The sequence below is a fragment of the Pogona vitticeps genome, chromosome 2, assembly GCF_051106095.1.
Source record: "Pogona vitticeps strain Pit_001003342236 chromosome 2, PviZW2.1, whole genome shotgun sequence".
NCBI lineage: Eukaryota > Metazoa > Chordata > Lepidosauria > Squamata > Agamidae > Pogona > Pogona vitticeps.
Genome location: NC_135784.1, coordinates 276,196,022 through 276,219,018, shown reverse-complemented (window position 1 = coordinate 276,219,018; position 22,997 = coordinate 276,196,022). Strand labels below are relative to the sequence as shown.

Here is a 22,997-nt window from a genome sequence, read left to right as displayed (position 1 = left end):
ACTCTAAAAGAAACTGCTCTGTATGTGAAGACATCATGAGTTGTACCTATTAATCAGGCAGCCCATTTAGTGTTTCAGACAGTAATTGGATCTGACATTTCAACCCTTACTTAGGTATGATGCTGCTAAGGTTTCACACTGAACATGTCCCAGTGCCTTTGCTCCAAAAGCAGTATGCCACAGCTCTTATGTCCCCTTCACTCATATTAACTTTCTGGCCTGTTTACCTGCAGCAAAATTAATCATACTATAAGTAATGGCTTTTTATCCTAGACAGAAAGACTCCACCAACAGCGGACTCTAACATCAATGCTGAAGACTAGATGGATTTACGTACATTATTCTTGTACTGCACTAACAGTGAAACCAAGCACAGAATTTTCCAGTATTCTGCTACAGACAGATTTGCACCTAACTGTACTTTTCTGTAACCGAGCTAGCTCAGAACCTGAAAAATTACTTTTAAATAAGCAGTCTGTTTATGTAAGTTGATGCAAAGCTGGGGCGGTGGGGGGGGGAGAGTAATTTCTGTAACAAAAGTTTTGACTTGCTACACTGCTTGTTTTATTGCTCTTAATTTTGTCTCCCCAAAATAATGAGAAAAGTAAAAATTCTTGTTTGTGAGGGAATTAACATTATCACCTGTTTTGTTGTTTTTCAAAAGGAACGTTCTTAAGACCTTGGTGTCACTTCCAAGACCTGGCTGTCATGCTGGTAAGGCATGAAAAATATCAGTCCCGCTGCCTGTATCTAACCGGGAGAGGAACACTCACAGTCTTCTGTACAGGCTTGCCATGCTAAATCCTTGCTTTGATTTGCTTTGCTTTCCCAGATCTGAAAGCCTGCAGGTGGCGCACCAGGTACAGGTGAAAGGTTTTCAAGCAAAACACCAAAAGGGATAGTCCAGAGGAAGAGCTCTGGAAGTGCTTCGGCCAATAGCAATAAAATGTTTCAGAGCAGCCACAAGTGTTAGTCTTTTAAGGCTTAATCCCGGCTAGACAGAAGCAGAGTAGGGGGCAGTGACATGATTCAGGAGGAAACATGGCAATGTCAGCTTCTCTTCAATCTATTTTAAAAATCTATTTACCTATTGGCCACAAATAGGGGATAAGATGAAGAAAAGGGTAGGAGTGTTTGTGCAAATAACAGTAAATTATGTATGTCCAGGGCTTCATGCAATTATTATTATTTCCCCTTAATAATACTGTAATGGCATGCCATCAAATCAAGTCTGATTTATGGCAACCCTTTTCAAGGTTTTCTAGGTACAGAGCACTTAGAAGTGGTGTACCATTCTCTTCTTCTGAGGGCATCCCGGGATTGTGCCCAAGGCCCATCTAGACTGGCTGCTCTGGAATGCAAGTGGGGAATTGAACTCCCAACCTCTAGCTCCACAGCCAGATAATTAAACCACTGAGCTATCCAGCCATCCCTGTTTCCTCATGGTATCTATATTAAGTAGGTTTTCAAGAAAGTAGCCATGCTAGTCTGTCACAGTAAAGAGTTTTGTGGCACTTTAAATGCTAACAAGTTTCATTTGGAATAAGCTTTTGAGGACATTAGTCCGTATATCTTCAAGTTATATTCTAGAATTGAAGAAAAGCTTGCTTCATAAGAATTAATGGCCTGTTCAATATTTATGTACATGGAACTACTGCTACAGAAGCTGGCGTGGCAATCTGACAAGGTGCTGGTCATGTGTCTGGTTATATACTAATGACACCTCATCTGATCACTGTGGCAGCTTCTGCAGTCAGAGCTGTGTGTGCATGTAAACAGTATGCAGGAGACCAACCAGTGTTGATAAAACAATTTAGATTTATTTTTAACTCAGTGCTTAAAGCTTTACAGTGCTCATCTTATTTCCTGCTCTTCTTCCTCCTCCAAAAAACAATCCGCCAGGAAGAAGAGGGGAGTCTGAAAGACAACTGGGATTGCTTTATAAAAAGCTATTTAGCTGAAAACAATTATCTTGACATTTGTTTGTAAAGAGTTTGGATGCTAAATAAATAGTACACAGAACAAAAGCTATCTCAATGTATTTTGCACAAGCATGTAACAATGGATTTGCAGATGAAAGCCAGAAATTTTATACCTTCTGCTGCAGACGTTGTGGAGTCACAAGGCATCTGTGCTTCTCCTAGTGTTTCAGCTTGTTTTGGAGTAAGATTCTTTAAAACAGAATGAAGATAAAATAATCACTGTGCAGCATTATTGTCTGTATCATGTGATCTACAAATTGTAGGTCCATTCCACTATCCAAAATAATGGTTTTAACCTATTTCTCCATCTTGTCACACATATAAACATTTACTGATGTTTAGTTCTTCTTTTTCTTCCACTTTTCATTATTATTATTACCATACTTATTAATTATCATTGTTGTCAATGTTACTACCATCTCTCTCTCTCTCTCTCTCAGTCTCTCTTCTTTTAAATGAGTTACTTTTGGAATGAGTCACACTTTACAGTAATGAGGTCGAACTGCATTACTTTTTTGCTTATAATGGCCATGGCTGTAAATTACTACTTTCCAATGAACGAAAAGCCATGTGTCTGCCTTTTGTTACTGGGACAGGACAGCCTGATCAAGGAGAGGGGAGGAAGAAGGATCACACGGGTGGTTTATTTTGTCCTGCTACATCCCATTCCCTTCTTTGCAGAGGAGGCATTGTCAGGAGATGAAAACTCGTAAGAGAGAAAAGCAGTGGTGAAAACAGAAACTGTGAGGGACTGGAAACATTTCTACTTCCTCTCTCCCACAGGGCTTGGGAACTAGTGTGTGTGTGTGTGTGTGTGTGTGTGTGTGTACATGAGAGAAAAAGACACACAGAGAGCACAAGAGAGATTGCACAAGAAAGACCACACAGGTACCCGAGAGAGAAAAAGCATGTGAGAAGAGTGCATGAGAGATAGAGGGCAAATTTATGTTGATCGTTTATATTGCTGTCTTCAGCGATGCAAATGACAGCAATTCAAAACCAGGTAACAGGCACATGGCTTTGAATCGCTGTATGCATTCCCACTGGCAGGGCCGCCCATCAGCTGTTCAGCGCTGGCTGGGAAGTCACCAGAAGCAGCAGAGCTGAAACCCACCCACCCCACCCCCCAGCTGGGAGAAGACCCTCTCTGCAATCCCAGCTGGGGGATTTGGCACTGCAACTTCCTAGACAGTGCCAAACAGCTGATGGTTGGCCCTATGGCTGTTTGAGGCCATTTGGAAGAAGGTGTGGCAGGGAATCCCCCAGCTGGGAGGAAGCACCTCCGCCACGGCTGCCATCCACCATCCACCAAAACAAGGTTAGTCATGGGCCACAGGTGGGATGTGATCAGGCGGTGGGAGGCAGGGAGAACAGAGGGGGAAGACGATGAGAGGGAAAGGGTAAGAGGTGGAAAGGGAAAGGGAGGCATGAGGTGAGGGTGGGAGGGCTGGCACTGCCACGGCCCATGCAGCAGTACAGAAGCAGCTTCTGAACATGACACTTTCCAACCAAACTGGCACCTAACATAGATGCATCTTTTAATTCCTGGTGCTCATCCTGTTGAATGTATCCAGGAAAGTGCCAGACACAGATGGAAGGCTGCAAAAAAGCATTTTATTATGACAGTATAGTTTGTATACTAAAGTAACACTCATTAAGAAATGCCTGTCTATAGAACCCTAGCAAACCTGGAATTTTCTCAAATGTGTTGGGCCACAAATCCCATTCCATCTGCAAATGGACTTGGGGGAGAGGAGTAGTTCAAGGCATCATGGGGAAGCGTTGCTTTGTAATGTGATTGTCAACATGCAATAAACTGAATTGACCTCTTGAGGAGCCCAGTGAACATTTTCATGTATTTTCCAATAGTTGCGCCAGTAATATTAATACGTCAGCAATGAACAAGGGAATGGATTATTTTTTGCAAGTGGGGTAATTATAACAATGTGCTGCTATCCAAAATAGTGAGTAACAGAATCAGTCCCTTTTAAAAAAGAAGCATTCCAAGCTCTGATCATCATCATCATTTTTTACTATATCCCATCTTTCTCCTAGAATTTGGATTCAGGACAGCACGAACAACAACACAAATAAATTTTAAAAGCAAGTAGGAAAAAAAACCCATATACAAGATTATCATACTAAAAGACAATTAAACAATTATAGCATTAAAGCACCATTAAGTTAAAAGCACCCTTCAAAAAAGATGGGGCTATAAAACCAATCAATTAAAAGCCCCTTCCTGAACTACCAATCAGTTGCTTAAACTCTGTTGGAATAAAAAGAGTCTTTGCCTGCTGATGGAAGGTCAGGAGGGGGTAGGAGACACCCAAATTTCCCTTGGGATGGAGTTCCACATTTGTGAGATAATCTCCAAGAATGCTCATGTCTACCAAAAGTGCCAATAAAGATGGAGGGGTCAAAATGATGACACCCTGAGCAGGCTCCAACTGAAGAACATGGTGTTTCTGATAATGTGGCTCCAAGTCGTGTAAGCTTTACTGATCAAGGATAATAATTACTGATAAACAGCGCTCTGAATTATGGCCAGAAACAGCCTGGAAACCAATGAAACTGTTTTCAAAAGGGAGTCATGTGCTGCCCATAACCAACCCTGGCCACCAACCTCACTTGGCTATCAATACTCAGCTGACCCATGGTCCTCTGGGTCAGCTGGAGTTTTCAAAAGGCAGCCCCTAGAGAGTGTGGCAAAGTAATCCAAACAGGACTCAGCTATGCACAGACATCTCCAGGAATAGATATAGACAGCACACCAGCTTTCACTGTGCCAATGCACTCCTGGTCACCACCAAAACCCAAGAATCCAGGCTCAGGATTGAATTCAGGAGTGTACACAAGCTACAAAATGGCATCTTCAAAAGTGTTACCACATCAAACACAGAATCCTTCCACAAATGTTTGGTATGCCCATTTCAATCAGTGTTGCCCTGTACTCTCATTGTTTCGCTCTACCCTATCCCAATTTGCAACATCATTCCTTAAGAATGATTCCTCCCAACCCAAATGCTCCTCAGCTAGCAGTGGATTTCCCTTTGCAGGTCAGCTTAATCTTCAGCAGATACACTCGTCTTACCCAGTTAAACAAAACAAAACAAACAAAACAAAACAATTTTTCTCTCTCTCTCTCTTCCAAATTGTGAAAAGCCTCTGCTGTTTGTCTGCCCAGGACATCCTGTTTATTTTATGTATTATGCACTCCTTCAGATATTTCCTACTCATGCTTTTGAACTCATTCTCTATAGAAGTCGTATTGTTAGGTCAGGCAAAATCAAACTTCATTTTCTTGAAATATGTGTACAGAATAGGGAACCTATTGAGAATGGCTGATCTACGGTATAGTCCTTGAGACTGGTAATCCTACAGCCTTATAACAAACATGAAGTATAATGACACATCAGCACTGATTTTCTTATACTAAAGTGCAGGACTGGTATGTGTAGTCAACATGATTTCTAAAATAACAGGCTTTTAAAAAAATGCTGCTAGTCCTAGGCAAGCATGCATAATGTGGTTTAGTGAAATGCAGCTTGCAGGCAGCAAGTGGTCTCTAAGGCATTGTTGTGCATCCTTGGGACCCGACCCTCAAACAAAGCATTCTGCTCCTACAGGTCTATTTTAGAGTGGGAATGGGGACTTTTTCAAAACCAGACAAATTTTGCAAAAAGTTTTCCAGATCTTAAAATAGGCCCAAGAGAGGCAGATGGCCCAACATGGCTAATAACACAAAAACCTTTAGGGAGTAGACACATGTCATCAGATATATTATGTTCTATTCCTCAAAAGCATACACCACAGTAAAGGTGCAATCAGACAGCAAGAAAGGTACATGTCTGATTGTACCAGGAAGGAGTAATATCCCTTAAAGCAACCTTTCTATACATTGGGCAATCATTTTAGCTCAGCATTGAAAAAGTAGTAGCCTTATTGATGGACCAAAAAAGTCCAGTTTGGGCACAGAACAGTTTGGAGTGTTATTGTCCATACATCATGTGATCATCAGGAAATAGTTAACACTAGACCATGCTGCAAAATGTGAGCTATATGTCTTGATCTGTTACATTAGTATCCTACTGCTTTTTCCAGCTAAGAGTAAACTCTTAAATAAATTGCAGAATGGTTGCCAAAAGGTATGTAAACCCTAAGACAACAGGTCCACTCCAGTTGGCCTTAGTATTCATGGAACTACAACACTCCTTTTTATGTGTATTAGTCAAATCCACTGGTTTTTTTCCCAAGGCTTCTTAATCTAAGGAAGAGCATCATATCTATCAAATGTGAATAAACAAGTTAAACATGTTTGATAAAGGACAAAGACACTTCTCTGTATTATACTTTGGCACTTACCTTGTGTAGAAAAGCTGTATCCCAGAAGTATTTCCTGAACAGCTGAATATCAGATTCTAGCATACGGTCTGCTTTGCGATTAAATGTCAGTGACAGAGTTCCCGATGAATGAGCAAATTGTAGGATAGCATTCTCACCAAGATCTACTTTAGAAACCTCAAATGGATGGCTGACCTCCCTCCTGAAACAGCACATTCACTCCATTAAGGCAAGAGTACAGGAACCATGAAAGGAAACCATATGCAATTCTTTGTTCTGTTTGGGACCCATCATTTAAATGCCAGCCTGCCTGTTGCAAAGATCTCAGGCAAAAACAGCATGAACCATTCACAATAAACTTTGCTTTTCCAGGTTACATCTGTCTGTTCAACCTGGAGAATTTTAACAGAACAAAATAACAAGAATCTGACTTTCCCTTTTCTTTGTAAAAAGATGTGGCTCACTTATTCGTAAACTCTATGCAATAGTCACTGTGAACCAGCCGCCAGCAGGCTTATTAGCATACTGTAGCTCAAAACAGACCGTCTCAAGGGAATGCTGCATTGTTTGAATGTTCCAAACAAGTGAGACATTCATAACAACATGTGTGATAACAGAGCTCAGTCATTTTTTCATGCAAATAAAAGCACACAAAAATTCTTAGACAAACCACATATTGTATAAAGCCATGTTTTCTTAAAAAGGCCTGATATAGACCAAAGGAGGGAGGACAACTATATTATTTTGTTTCTCTCTTGGCTTTTTGTTGGGTTTTAAAAATTCCTTTTTTTTCTTTCCTTTGTTCTTCCTGACTATGTCATGTGACAATTTAGCCATGGAGAACAAAGGCAAATAGGTGGCTAACCCAAGGTTCAGCAATAACATGATATACTCAGCAAGGAACAGGCAGCCTCTGAGTGCCTTCATAGTTGTTCCAACCTAATGCTTTTTTGAGAGCACTCAAGCTGTGCCAAGGGAGCAGACAAGGTAAGATAACAAAGAAGAGCTAATAAGTGAGCTGTCAATATACTGTGATTATAGAAGAAGAGGAAACTGCCAAGTGACAGCCAAGCCTGTGTTAGTCTATCAGCAAAACTTGTGTTGGGCAATTGCAGGAAAAAAACAAATGAGTCTTCTAGCACTTATAGACCATTAATGTATTATCAGGCGAGGTATTGTGAATTAGAGCCCATTTCATCATACACTTGCAAAGAGTAAATAATGTATGTAAAAATTCAAAGCAATGTATTCCTGTGTCTTGGAAAGAAAGGCTCTTTGAAAATGCTAGATTACCCGTAGAAACATGGGAAAGTAGGTGCAAGAAAAACAATTATGTCATGGGGTTACACTCATCTCTCTGTTTATCATATCTGCTTCTCCTCTGATGTTCCATCTCTGGCTGCATATCTGTCTATTTCTTGCATCATATTGTTACCAGTCTTATGACCTTCTGGTAAGTTAGACTTTGCATTTAAATAGCAACCCCAAGGGCATTCCAATATGAGCTGACAATTATAATGCAATTCAAGGATTAGACCCTTATAAGAGAAAGGGATAGTATATTGGAGGGGGGGGTGTAATAACGTACCATCTGCATTTGAATAACCTAGTGAAATTGACAAAGCTCCTTGATCTTGCTCCTTTTTAAACATTTCATAGGAAGCCATAACACTTACTTGGAGAAAATTTCAACAAGTCTGTCATGTCCATTCTGCAAAGCCAAATCCAACGGTGTTAACCCATCTTCATTAGGTAGTGTGACTGCCTCTGGCCCACCTGGCTGGAAAAACAGGTACTGGGAAAGTTTAACCAAGCCCAATCTCATTGAGAGATGGAGAAGTGTTTCCTTGTGTTCTGATTCTGAAATTAAAAATATGCATCAGAAATCAATTATTTGTAGAATCTCATAATTCAAATATATTGTATGCATGTTTTGATGTAACAACACTATCCCCTAGAGACAGAATAGTGACAAACGTATTAATCCCCTACCGCAGTTCTTTTATGCTGAGACACTTAAGAACTCAGAACTCTTCCACACAGAGTATCTGTCCTCTCAGAATATCTGTCCACTTCATTATGCATTGATGATATTGGTACAGTGGTGCCTCGCATTACAATGTTAATTCGTTCCAGCGAAATAGCTGCAGAACGAAAACGTCGTAAAGCGAAAATTAAAAAGCCATTGAAACGCATTAAAACCTGGTTAATGCGTTCCAATTGGCTAAGAACTCACCGTCCAGCGAAGATCCTCCATAGGGGCGGCCATTTTCGGGTGCCTGTGCAGTGAAAAATGGCTCCTAAACACAGCGGGGAGCCATTTTGAGCACACGGCAGCCATTTTGAAACCTCGACTATCAGCTGTTTTGATCATTGGGAAGCGAAAATTGGTTCCCAAAACAGGGAACCGATCATCGTGCAGTGAAATTCCCCCATTCAAAACGTTGTTTTGCAATCGCTTTTGCTATCGCAAAAACCTCGTCGTAATGCGGATTCATCGTTAAACAGAGCACCCGTCTTGCGAGGCACCACTGTATTTTTATTGCCACACAGCACTAGTAAGACCTGTGACCGTGACAATATCTCAGACTTTCTGATGTGTGTGTGTTCTAAGAGGCAGCATTTAGTGCTATAACACTTCTCAGTTCGTTGCCTTGGTCATCTCTCTGTTAGGCCAAAAAGAAACAAAAGACATCCAGAAAAGAAACCCCAGCAGAGAACTAGTATTCTTAGGAGGGAAATAGAGAAGATCAGAGTCCTCTGACAGAAGCTTTCAGTTAGGGCCAAAAACATAGAGAAGAACAACGGAGAAGAAGTCCCAAGGAGGAGTTTTAAAAAAACATATTTTAAAGGATATTAAGAATTTTTTTTAGAAAGAAAGAAGTGTAGGAAACCGTATTTTAAAAGTGCAGTTTTGGGACAAATCCTGGTAAGCCTCATGTTTCTTCATGACCAACAGGGACAAAACAAGATAATGGTGAAAAGTTTTGCCACATTTAGAAGAGCCCATAATTAGGATAGGATGGGGGTATCCAAACTACGGCCCGCGGGCTGCATGTGACCCACATTGCCATTTTGTCTGGCCCGTGGGGCGTTCATGCAACCGTGTGTGCTGGGGCGGGGGCATGCGTGTGTGCATGCATGTGTGCAGGGGCAGAGATATGTGTGTGTGTGCACACGTGCATATGGCCGCTCATGTGCGCACACACACATTCCTCTTCCTTCGACCCTCAAAAACTTTGAAAACATCTGGTGTGGCCCTCACTGTAAAAAGTTTGGAGACCCCCGGGATAGGCTAAACTCAGCATTCCATGAGCTTCCACTGGATCAAATATTCTTCTGTCATTGAAAAGATACCGTGTACAACATTTTGTTCCTAATATCCTCAGATTTGAGTCTCTGAAATGGTCCCATTATTTTCCCAGAACAGTAACTGTTTGTTGCAATTACGTGGATGCTTTAACTGAATAGAGCTGTTCCTTGTTGTGTGTTTTTCTTCAAATATATCAAGGCCTGTGAATTCCCGGCCTTCTCCATTGGTTTGCCAATCCTTGCTTAGAAAGCTGATATTCTAGGTACTTCAGACAATTCCTTGTAACAATAAGGCAGAAGCTGTTTTTCACATTCAATTCAGTATAAAGTTCAAAACTGCTCAGCTGCTTCTCATTGACACCACTCCCCAAGCTTCTCAAAATCTATGAGGCAGGTGTGTTCATAGAACTAACTATGCTTTCAGAAGATGCTTATTATAACAATTAGGTATCAATATTTAGCAGTGTCTTGTGGAAAAACATTTAATCTGCTCTAAACCAAATTAAAACAAATAAAAATAAATTTTCCAGACAAAATACAACGAGAGTTAGAAACTGTTAACTGAGAGTTAGAACTGTTGCGTGTACTTGGTCCCAGTTTTCCCCTCATCAGAAACAGCATTAACTGCTGTTTCAGGTTCTTGCCAGACATTCTTGTCTGCCATCATACCAGTGCTACAAACTGGGATTTCTTGCTTGATTTCTTGATATATCTTACTTGTTCCCCAGGGAAGTGGACCAAAAGTCTGTAAAGACTAGAAACTGGACTCTTTATTTTAGTCTAGAGTAAGTGGAGAAGGAAGGGTACACTTTGCATGGAGAAATGTCTTACTTCAGCCTCCAGTATCTCTAATTATAAGGATCGAGTAGCACAGAAGACTCTCTCAAAGACCCTAGAGAACTGCTGCTGATCAGACAAAACAGGGCTGAATATTCTGAACAGGGATAAGGGAACTTCATATATTTCTATATTCAAGGGTTTCTTTACAGATGTATCAGTCTGGATATTCATATTGTGAAAACCACCGTCCTAAGCTCTAAGACAGGAGTTCACAACCTACAGCCTTTGGACACTCCCTATATAGCACCTGAAGTTGAACAGACCCCATTTGTTTCACATTTTGTAACTTCTTTATAGCAGTGGTTCATAGTTTTGAGTTCTCAAAAATTGTTGGATGACAATGCTTAGAATCTTGGCCAGTAGCCATGTGGACTGGAGCTTCTGGGAATTGGTTCAACAATATTTGGCAATCCAGTTTCAGGGAACACAGTTCTTTAGCTAATGAAGCTTAAAGCCCTACATGATTTTTGATGTAAGCCATCTGAAGGATTGCATGCAGACATGAAATGAATTAAAAAATGAATCACTAAATTCATTCAGAAATTGCTAATTTGTCAATTCGTAATCAATGTCCCAACAAATGTGAATCAATGAATTTTTAGCAATTTTCAATTCATTGATTCCTTTGGCTATAAAATGCCCCCCAGGTACCTAGAGACACCAAAAATGCAGTAAAGTTTCCTCTCATTCTCCTCTATAATCCTTCCAAGTTTGGTGAAATTTGGTTTCCCCAAGCCAGCTGCTAAAGGGCACTTTCCTGGAAGGACCTGCTTTGTGAGTGTATAACATGGATGTTTGAAACCCAAGCTTCACCAAGCTTGTAGGGCTTGTAGAGGAGAGTCGGGAGAAACTTCCCTGTGAATTTAATTCTCTAGGTGCTTGGGAGGGTGATATATAGGGGTTTAAAGGCAAAAACAAACTGATGAATCAGTTCATCCGGGGGAAAATCATAAATTCATAATTTGTGATTTGTTGACCTTGACAAATCACAAATCAAAGTAAATCTCAATTTTTCTGATTGATGCCCATCTCTAATTGTATGTCCCTAGATGAGTGTCCCTGGGTTTTAAGATCTTCAGGAGAGGCTTGCTCTGTTCCTGCCACTCATATAGGCACATATGGTGAGGACTCGAGAGAGGCTCTTCCTGGTGGCTGCTCATAGGCTCCAGAACCCCTAGCCAAGGGGAACTAGTGTGGCTCAGTCTCTCTATCATTCTTCCTTTGTGAGACAAAGGTCTTTTTATCATGATAGGTCTTTGGCAAGTAAGCTACTCAGTTCCTGAAGATTTTTTTTAACTGATCAGGCGCAGCCTGATCCCTTCGTTGTTTTGTTCGGCGTATTGTTTTTAAACCATGTTCTAATGATGAATTTGTTTTTAAACTGTATTTTATTAATGTCAGCTGCCTTAAGAACTACTTCTACTGCAAAGATGGAATATAAAGTTAATACTGTACAAGTAAGAAAGCCTGCATATTTTGTAACATTTGAATGGCCACTTTAAACTTTTTTAAACCACATGTACACTGATCAGGAAATTGCTGAGGCTAAAAACAAGGTGGGGTATTCTTGCCACCATCTTAAATTGCACCTATGATAGAGGAAGGCATCCAGAAGGCACATTACATCATACTGCTGAAGGTAAAAATATTTTGGAGAAAAGACATCCAGAATCGTCAGTGAAGTAGGGGAGCAGCAGCAGCACACTGTGAACAAACCATTGTGCCCGTTCTTCTTCTTTTTTTTTTAATACTTCCAAGATTCCCACTCATTTTAGTGGGAGTTTGGGTTTGCAATAACTCTAGGACCAGGTCCTTAACTGGGTTCCTTTGTGTTTCTACTATATCTGTGTATTTCTACATTTGTGGAGAAAGCTTGCCTTTTCCCTTCTTTATAAGACCTCACTGTACTCACTATTTGCCCTTTATTTAGAACAAAAGGGTTACTCATTTATTACAGTGAAAAAATATCCACTCAATATGGGCTGGCAATTCGGTTCTGTTGACTCTAATCACCCTCCACCCACTCTCCTTCAATCAAATTAGCTTATTTGTCCCTGTGCTATGTATATTTGACACTTCTACTTGCCCACTTCTTAGTGCTCTCTCTAAGCTGAGACATAGAAGTGTTTCCTTGTCTGTTTCTTAGCTTTTTGCAGTTAAGGTGGCATTGTGCAATTTCCAGTCCCATGCCACAGATGACCAAGCTGCCATGCCCCTCTTTCCAGTTCCCTCTCTCTAGTTGTGCCCCATTTACCTTCCATTTTGGAAAGGCCCAAGTAGCTGAATATAAGCTTTTCTACAACAGGCTAGTGTTACAGTAATGAAATTCCATTAGGGCTAAATGCTGAGTTTCATCCCAAGCTCCCACACTAAAATCACACGAATGGTATGAGTCGTTGAGGATTCACTATACAGAGAAGAACCAAGACGGGGGAAAACCAGCTACACAAAACAAAAAGCATCCCTTTACATGAAATGTTGTATTCTCAGCTCTCCTTTAACAAGATGACATCAGTTAAAGTATAGCAAATGCCAACCAAAATTGCCAATGTGAATTTACACCCTGATATTGCTATGAAGGGATGTGGTGGGGCTGCGGGTTAAATCACAGAAGCCTCTGTGCTGCAAGGTCAGAAGACCAAGCAGTCATAAGATCGAATCCCCGTGACGGAGTGAGCCCCTGTCGCTTGTCCCAGCTCCTGCCAACCTAGCAGTTCAAAAGCATGTAAAAATGCGAGTAGACAAATAGGTACCACCACAGTGGGAAGGCAACGGCGTTCTGTGTGTAGTCGTGTTGGCCACGTGACCACGGAAACTGTCTATGGACAAACGCTGGCTCTACGGCTTGGAGACGGGGATGAGCACCGCCCCCTAGAGTCGGACACGACTGGACTAAATGTCAAAGGGAACCTTTATCTTTATGTACTTTACTTCTGCACATGCAGAAGTACATTGCACATGCCCATCTATATGCGCACTTTGTAGTATGATTAATGAGAGGTGGAAAATTTATGTCCATGCTGGCAAGGGCACTCTGAACCTTGCAGTTTCACAAAACTAGCCACCATCTCCATGGTTCAGACATAAAAGCAAGCTCAACGTAAGGTAATGTGTATGTTTTATTCAGTTCATAGCAAATATCCTCCTTCCCTGGGAACAAAAAATATGTTAGTTTCCATGTCTCCCAACTATATTCTAAGGCTTGAATAAACAAACATAGATATCAAGAATTCAGTGGTCTATTTCTTTGCCTCCCTTGTAGCTGGAAAAATCATATGATAACCCTGTAAAATATGGAGGAAGTTTTGCAGTCACTGACCTTGTCAGCAGTGCAATACCCAAATGGCACGATTAGTAGAAATACTGACGTCAAAAAGAACACAATGCATAGCAAATTTAACTCTTGATCCACAATGAAAGTTAAACAACACCCTCTCCTTGGTACTGTGCTACTGCCTCACCACCCACATTATTATACTACTCTAAGGCAAGCCAGGTAAAAGCTGTAGTCAAGTAGGTTTCATTTCTCATAACTGCTTTGAGAATATAAGTACAGTAATTGATCAAGGCTGATATTTCAGGCATGTAGAACCCACTTTTAATTTTTATGCCAACAGAACAAGCAAAGCTAAAAAACTGAAATAAAACTCCTTGAGGTTCACATGACACAAGTGACCTATTTCTCAGCCTTAATTTCCAAACTGCTGATCATCCATCAGACCAGTGGTTCTTAACATGCATCACTAGGTGAGATTATCCTCTGGTGATGCACGTGTTACTAGTTAAGAACCAACTGTCTAAAATATATGTCTGGATAATGTCAATTACTAAGAATTTATTATCTTTCTGTCTCCATGCCCTCCTGCAAGCAGAGACAATTTCTTATTAAGAAAAAAGTAGTTCCAAACCTATCTGCTAGCCTACCATATTATGTACAAACAGTAATCACTCTGTTTAGGTTTAGCTTTTGGCCATGAGAAACACTCCTGCCTCCTTACCTGTCAAACACAATTTACATATCAATGTGGCACCCACTCCCTTAATTCAGTGGTCCCCAACCTTTTCTGAACTGCAGATAGGTTTGGGGGGTCCGTGGGGGGCAGTGCCCCCCAGTGCTTGCAAGGGCGGGGCACGCTCACATGGATGGGTGGGGCGTGCTTGCATACATGTGCGGATGGGTGAGGCGTGCTCACAGATGGGTGGGGCACGCTCACGCACATGCATGGAGCACTTGCAGATGGGTGGGGTGCGCTCATGTGCATGCACGGGTGGGTGGGGCATGCTTGCGGATGGGTGGGACATGCTCACGGATGGGCAGGGCACTCGTGGGGGGGGAGTGCAGGCTGGGGAAGTGGGAGATCTGTCTCCATGGCCCAGTCCTGCCATGGCCACGGACCGGCCCTGGGCTGCAGACTGGGGGTTGGGAACTCCTGCCTTAACCCTAAATCTGTATGTGAGGTGCCTGCCCTCTATGTACAGCTTCAAAGAAGGTGCCAGGACAGCATTCCCTCTAATTAATGCTAAATATATTAACAGAACATCTGTAAGCATATATGTCATTCACAGCTAATAACTGGTTTCATCTCTGTATCCAGCTGCCCAGAAAATCTGGAATACACACTGTCTACAGTCTGTTTTTGCCAGTGTCAGTATAAACCAGCTAGGCTTATATCACTCCAGACTCCAAAATAAAAATATAGTGATTCAAGAACCACTAACCAACACTTTATAAATAACATTCTGGAGCTTTTCAGAAAACAGAAGGACAGGTTACTTACCTGTAAACATAGTTCTTCAAGTGGATTCTCTATGAATACACACTGGTGGGTTTACAGCGCCTGCGCTGGTCCTCTCGGAATTTTCTAGAGCTGTTGAGAAAAAGATACAAAGTTTAGGTTGCCCTGTACTGCGCACGCTCGTCCCGCCAACCTTCAGTTCCATATGCCCGCACCTAGAAAGAGTTGGAACTCATATCACAGTGACGGACATGTGGGGAGGTCGGGCGGGTCGTGTGTATTCATAGAGAATCCACTTGAAGAACTATGTTTACAGGTAAGTAACCTGTCCTTCTTCAACGTGGTTCTCTATGAATCCACACTGGTGGGTGACTACCAAGCTACTTACAGGATGGAGGGCCGTCACTGCAGCAGTGATGTGAGAACAGCCCTTCCGAATCTGGTGTCATTTTTCTCCCGAAGGTCCAGCCTGTAGTGCTTAATGAATGTGGAAACACTGGACCAAGTGGCCGCTCTACATATAGAGGGAATATCAACCCCTCGCAGCAGAGCAGTGGAGGTGGCCACAGCTCTTGTGGAATGAGCACGAAGACCTTCAGGGAGAGGTTTGTGTTGCAGTTCGTAGGCCAATGAGATAGTGGAAACTAGCCATCGTGCCAACGTGGATGAAGAGGCAGCAGATCCTTTCTTTTGGCCATAAAAACACAAGAAAAGTCTTTGGGCTTTCCTAAAGTCCTTAGTTCTTGTCACATAAAACGATAAAGCCCTCCGAACGTCCAAACAATGGAGCGTGCGCTCAACATCCGAAGAGGGGTTAGCGAACAGGGTTGGTAGTAACAGTGGTTGGTTCACATGAAAATCCGACACAACTTTAGGAAGGAATGATACATCAGGATAGAGAACCACCTTATCCTTGAAAAACTGTAAGTAAGGGGGATCAACTCGAAGTGCAGCAAGTTCACTGGCTCTACGAGCCGAGGTGATAGCAACAAGAAACAATGTTTTCAGAGACAGAAACTTTAGGTCACAAGTAGCCATAGGTTCAAAGGGGGGCTGGACTAATGAGTGAAGCACAACTGGTAACGACCACTGGGGCAACGGTCGCTTCACCGGGGGCCGCATATTTGACAGGCCCCTGAAAAAAGCCTTCACTGTTGGATGCGAAAACCATCTGGAGGATTGAGAGTCTTGTGGCTGAAAAGTTACTATAGCAGACGTGTAAACTTTCAACGTAGATTTAGATAGGCCGAGGTCAAAGAGATATCGAAGATATAGCAGGAGAGTGGATAATGCAACAGGCGAGGGTTGTAGTCCTCGTTGTGCCGCGAACTTCAAGAAACCTTGCCATTTGTTTTGGTACAAGCGTGTGGTCGAAGGTTTCCGAGCTTTATCCAGCACTTCCTTCACCGATGGTATATCCTCCAGCCTGTCAATTGGAGGGATTCGACCTCCGGATGGTATATCGACCCCGAGTCCTGGGTAATCAGGTGAGGAAGAAACGGAAGTCTCCACCTGTCTGTTGCCATTTGGAGAAGAAGAGAAAACCATGGTTGCCTGGGCCACCAAGGTGCAACCAAGATTGCCTCTGCTTTGGCCTGAAGAAGTCTGACTAAGGACCTCTGGATCATGGGAATAGGAGGAAACAGGTACAAGAGGCCTGTGTTCCACGGAACCATGAATGCATCTCCGGATGACCCTTGACCTCGTCCTGCCCGAGATGCGTAGGCCAGACACTTCCTGTTGTCCACTGTTGCAAAAAGGTCGATGGTTGGTGTTCCCCATCTGTCGCACATCATCTGGAATATGTTGCCGTCCATCTCCCATTCGTGATTTTGAGAGGACCGGCGACTTAGTTCGTCTGCAAGCAGGTTGTCTTCGGTTGCAATGTGAATCGCCACAGGGTATATGTGGTTCTGGTAACACCATTCCCAGAGATGTATTGCGAGAAACAGGAGAGACTTGGACCTTGTCCCACCCTGTTTGTTCACATAGAACATGGCTGTGGTGTTGTCTGTGACCAACTGGATGGCTCTGCCCCGTACCAAAGGTAGGAAAGACCTCAGAGCCTTGATAATGGCCAGCAGTTCCAGATGGTTTATGTGTAGTTTCTCCTCCTGCGAGGACCACAGCGCATGAATTTGGTGGCCTTCGCAGTGGGCTCCCCAACCTAGGGGGCTGGCGTCGGTTGTCACTTGTGTGGTCAACTGAATTGGTCGGAAGGGGCGGCCCACCAGTAAGTGAGGCAGGTAAGTCCACCACTGGAGCTGAGATGCCAGCTCTGGTGTCACTAGTAGTTGTTTGTTTTGGTTGTCGAAGAGTGGGTTGAACAGTGACAACATCCAAACCTGAAGAGAACGCATCTTGAGGCGCGCGTGTGATAGGGTCGACGTTGTGGAGGCCATGAGGCCCAGGAGATGTTGAGCAAGCCTGGCCGTCACCCTTGTGTTGGGTTTGAACCTCCTTATGGCCTTTTGTATTTTGTGAATGCGTTCTGGAGGCATGAACATTCGGGCTTGAAGTGAATTTAACGTCGCTCCGATGTAATCCACCACCTGCGAAGGATGTAGCTTGGACTTTTCGTAATTTATAGTGAGGCCCAGTGCCTGCAACGTATGGAGAACGTAATGAGTGTCCCTCAGAGCCTGGTGTTTCGACCCGGAGACGATCAGCCAATCGTCTATGTAAGGGTATACCTGGATCCCTTGAAGACGGAGGTAAGCTGCCACAGGAGCCATACACTTGGTGAAAGTCCTCGGCGCTGTGGAGAGGCCGAATGGTAGGGCCACGAACTGATAAACCGTATTGTTGAAGAACAGACGCAGATATTTCCTGTGATTCTTGTGTATGGTAACATGGAAATATGCGTCCTTTAGATCCACCACCACAAACCAGTCTCCCTTCCTGAGCAGATGAATGATGGCTTCTAAGGTCACCATCTTGAACTTGCGTACCCTGAGAAACTTGTTGAGGTGCCTTAAATCCAGGATAGGTCGCAAACCCCCGTCCTTCTTTGGAACCAAGAAGTACCGGGAGTAAAAACCGTTCAGGATGTCCTCTGGTGGAACAGTTTGAATGGCTCCCTTCTGGAGTAGAGTGAAGATCTCCTCCTCTAAAACAGGGTCGTACGATGTAGGGGAAACCTGTCCCAGAGGAGGCGACCTTATAAACTCCAGGCGGTAGCCGGAGTTGACAATGCTGAGGACCCATGTATCTTGCGTTATGAGCTTCCAGTTGTGGAGGTAAGGAGAAAGGCGGGTGGTTTGGGTGGTGGCTTGTAAGGTGGGGAGAAAGTCAAAGGTACTGCTTTTGTTTCTTTCCAGGACCTTTGAAAGAGGACTTCCTTCCGGAAGGTTGATGCTTGAAAGAAGAAGATGTAGATGCAGTCTGAGGGGGGCGTTGAGAAGGTTGACCACCATAAGGCCGGTAAGTACTGGTAGATGGTTGCTGGTAAGTCTGGGGAGTATATCTTGGGCGCCACTGAAACTTTGGTGGCTTGGGTGTAGGTTGGACAGAGTAGGATTTTGCAGTTTTCTTACTCTTGTGTAGATTTTCCAAGTTTTCGTCGGTACCCTGGTTGAAAAGTCCCGAGGCATCAAAGGGTAAATTCTCCACCCTAGACTTAATGTCTTCAACAATATTGGCAGAGCGGAGCCAAGCATGTCGTCTTAATGTAATGATGGAGGCAAAATTCTTTGAAGTAGCCTCTGCCACATGCCGAGCAGCAAGGCGTTGATACTTGGAGACAGTCAAGGCCTCTGCATGAGTATTCAAGCAGAGTTGCCTCAGTTCCTCTGGAGCTGCCTCCAGTGCAGGCAGAACTCTGGACCAAAGTTGTTTCTGATAAGCCCCCATGGCTACCAGATAATTGACTGCCCTTAGAGTAAAGGTGGTCATGGAATAGAGCCGGCGTGCCAGGATTTCCAACTTTCGGCCTTCCTTGTTAGTAGGTGTAGGATGACCTTTAGCAGGAGTCTTGGATGAACTGGACTCCACTATAAGAGAATTCGGCGCAGGATGCATCAGTAGAAAAGAGGTATCCTCGCCATGTATCCGGTAGAGGTTCTCAGTCCTCTTGGAGATAGTCGTGGGATTAGCTGGGTGCTCCCAGAATTCCTTAATTAAGTCCAAGAGTTCTGGTATAAGAGAGAGACTGACTGGGTGTGCTCTCTCAGCTTCTATGTCACCAAATATGAGGTTTTCTTCCCTTCGTGGAGAGTGCTCCACAGCAAGTTTAAGGGCTTGGGCCATACGGGCAATCATCTGGGTGTAAGAGGAAAAATCCTCTGTAGGGGATGAAGGCTTCAAATTTGCAGCTTCTGGAGGTAATCTTTCTCCAAGAGTAGGGGTGTCCTGGGAGGCATCGGAGTCGTCATTGTCGACTTCTTCAGATGATTCCTGGAGAGTAGGTTGAGATCCCTCCGTAGGTAAAGGAGGCTGCTGAGGTGCCTGAGGTAATGGCTGAGCCAGACCTGTAAGGACAGGGGGCTGTGGAGGATGTGTAGACAGGTCAAGGGCTGCGCTCGACGTCGAAGGTTTATTCGCATCGACGCCGGGAGGTCTTGTAGGTATAGGACTTCTACGAGGAGAACGAGAGGGGGAAGAAGAATAGGCATATCTCGACCTCTTCCTCCTATGCCTCCTGTCCCTCGACGTCGAAGATGACTCTGTTGAGTAGTCTCTACGACGTCGACGGCGGCGAGATCTCTTGTGGTCGTTGCTTGAATCCGAGTCAGAATAAGAAGAATCTCGTCGACGCCTATGCCCGCGTCTGTGTTTGCGTCGGTGCCGACGTTTTTTGGCGGGAGGCTCGTCGTCCGCCGAGTTTGGAGATGGGCGCCGCGGGGCTGGCTCCCCATGCGGTGCTACAGGTCGGCCTCGAGGAGGAGGAGGGGACCTGGAAGGCGCCGATCCCGACGTCAAAGACGGGGATCGCGTTGCCTGCCCAGTAAGAATTGGGCTCGATGGAACATTAGCTGAGTCAGCAATGACTCTGTCAAGCTGACTAGCTGTGGGCGACCGCCCACTATCCACCAAGGGTTCCTGTCGAGGTGGAATAGAGGCACCGGCGTCGGAGACCGAGTCTCGGTCCCGAGAGGAGTCTTCCAGCAATGGAGATGGTAATGAGGCGGAGATCGGTGGCACGATCAGGGTGATCTCTTTAGCCTTCTTTTTAGGCTTCTGAGAAACCGCCTTCTCCTTCGGTGCCTTTTCTTTCGGTGCCGGAGCCGCGGTCGATGGGGCAGAGCCGTTAGAGGAAGCCTTCTTACCGATGGCTTGCGTCTTGGTCTTGCCCTTCGACGATTTTTTGGAGGCTTCTTTAGTTGGCTGAGGTGAAGACACAACAGTCACCGCCGACCGTACTGTAGATGTAGATTGGACAGACTCCATGTCGGATGGCTGGGATGCCGACAAGGTCTGATTCCACAGATGAAATTTCAAACGTTGCTGACGAGACTTGAGGGTTGCCTTCGTGAATTCTTTGCAATGCTTACAAGTCGCTGAAGAATGGGTTTCTCCAAGACAGAAAAGGCATAAAGAATGGTGGTCCTGGAAAGGTAGTTTCCCTGAGCACGAAGAGCAACGCCGAAAAGGTCCCTTTTTGGCTGACATAAGCCGACGGGGAGTGAAAACAGGCAGGGAAAGTTGTTAATTGAAGCTTTCCCACAGGCGCGTGGCGCCTCAGCGGGCGGTAAATAGGCCGCAATTAAGGGATTAAGACCTTGTTAAGAGGGCCAGAGGCAATAGAACGGTCAGGCAGTCCACGGTCAGGGCAACGGAGATCAGATAAGCGAAAAACGAAGCCAAAGTCAGTCCGAAAAATCAGTTAGAAGAGGTAAAAGCGCTCTGATATTCCAAGAGGTTCCAACTCCGGTGCGCGGAAAAATGGAACTGAAGGTTGGCGGGACGAGCGTGCGCAGTACAGGGCAACCTAAACTTTGTATCTTTTTCTCAACAGCTCTAGAAAATTCCGAGAGGACCAGCGCAGGCGCTGTAAACCCACCAGTGTGGATTCATAGAGAACCACGTTGAAGAATGTGAGGTTTCCCAAGGAGTAAAAGATGGCTATTGCATCAATGTCAGATTTCAGTATTCTCCGTCTAATACATACTAAACAGTTACAGCAGAGGTGAAGAACTTGTGGTCCTCCAGATGTTGTTGATCTGTACCACTCAACACCCCCAGGCAGCATGGCCAATGATGTAGTATTATGGGAGTTGCAAAAACATCTGGAGGACTACAAGTTTCCCATTCCTGAGCTAGAGGAGAAAAACCCCTTTGTAGTTACTTACAATTTTCATGCAAAGGGACTTCAAATCTGGCTGAAAACTGCAATCTGGGAATATTCCTCCACCATGAACATGTCGGTAGAACCTCAGGTGTATTCCTGCCACTAATGTAACTGAGTCCACTGTACTCAAATACACAGTCACACCATCACTCTATGAAATTCTACCTATACTTCTCAACCCCTTAAGATGATATGATTACAGTCTTCAGTTAGTTTAACTAAGTTGTGGAGAAAATGAAGAAATTCAGCATACTTTTCTTCATGGACAGAAGAAAAGTTTCTTAAAGACACCTCTAGACACTTGAGACTTCCTCTAGGTCTTCAATTCAGCTGCATTCCCAGAATCATATTCATGCCTTCAACAATATGTACAGGTACCATAATCATAATTAAGCCTCATTCAGCTTGCAGGGGGTGTGTATGGGTAACATTGGCCTGTTATGTGAATTTCAGGTGTCTATGGGGCTAAAAACACCAATGAGGGATATGTGGGAATACACTTGAAAAGCATATGTGGAGAAAGGGTGTCACAAGCCTTCTTTCCCCTAAAAAAGGTGTTACATGGGAGAGGGATACAGGTTATATCATGCTGAACATCAAGTCTAATGCATTTGTGGGTGTTGGTCTAGTACCCTTTCTTTTGTAGAACTCAGCTGGGAAGAGGGATGTGAGCTTGCCTCTGATGCATGAAGGTAAACTCAGAAAGCAGAAAGAAGTTTGACTGCTCTCAAAGAATCTTGTCTTCAAAGCACAAGAAAGCATCAGGAGACATTACTCAGAAACTCTGGAGAGACGCTGCCAACATGTACAAGGCTTAAAGGATGGCTGAGGATTCTCTATGATGCTGGAGTCTTGCCTGAGCAGGAGATTCACAATGATATGGCGGTAGGTGCATTTGTGGAATCTTACATGGAGATGTCTGGATTTTCAATCATGGGACTCATACTGAAATTGTAGGAAATGGAAAACATGGAAACACTAAACACAATAAAAGTGAAAGACACCTAAACAGCACTTACTGGATTGTGTTTTTTTTAATGAGACGAGTAGAAGCTTAAATTAAAGGAAGAAGAAAAGAAACAAATTGAATCGGAACACAGGAAGATTCCTGTTTCCATCAAATCATTGCTTGTGCATATCAGCTGGGAAGCTCATATTATAGAAAGCTGGAGATGCTACAAGAGAGTAAACAGGCAAACAAGATTTAGCCGCCAACCTTATTTTGCATCATACCTTGAGCCTGTGGCCAAAATACACAGCTCAAAAGCTAGTATCAGAACTAAAACCAGTCTGCTTTACCCATTACATAACTCCTTCTATTCTTTCTCACACCTGAATCCTTAGCCCCCTACACCACCCTGCCCCGCTCAACACAATCAAAAACAAAATAAATATTTCTCCTGACATAAGTGACTAAGATTTCCCTGGATGGTGTAGCTCTTTCATTTCCAGGAAGGAAGTTGAAAACTGTAGATGTGTCTTGGAGAAAAGACG

At 43.7% G+C, this 22,997-nt stretch overlaps 1 protein-coding gene across 7 annotated transcripts in view; it reads right to left on the bottom strand.

Moving 5' to 3' along the window:
- ARHGEF28 (Rho guanine nucleotide exchange factor 28) overlaps nucleotides 1-22,997 on the bottom strand; it is a 200,970-nt gene that overhangs the window by 125,661 nt on the left and 52,312 nt on the right. For all 7 annotated transcript variants that reach the window (XM_072992640.2, XM_072992643.2, XM_072992641.2 and 4 more), the window contains 3 exons: nucleotides 8,003-8,186; nucleotides 6,348-6,528; nucleotides 2,096-2,171 (listed from right to left, as the gene is read on the bottom strand). In XM_072992640.2, the coding sequence (XP_072848741.2) occupies nucleotides 2,096-2,171; nucleotides 6,348-6,528; nucleotides 8,003-8,186 (441 nt within the window). The remainder of the gene's footprint in view (nucleotides 1-2,095; nucleotides 2,172-6,347; nucleotides 6,529-8,002; nucleotides 8,187-22,997) is intronic.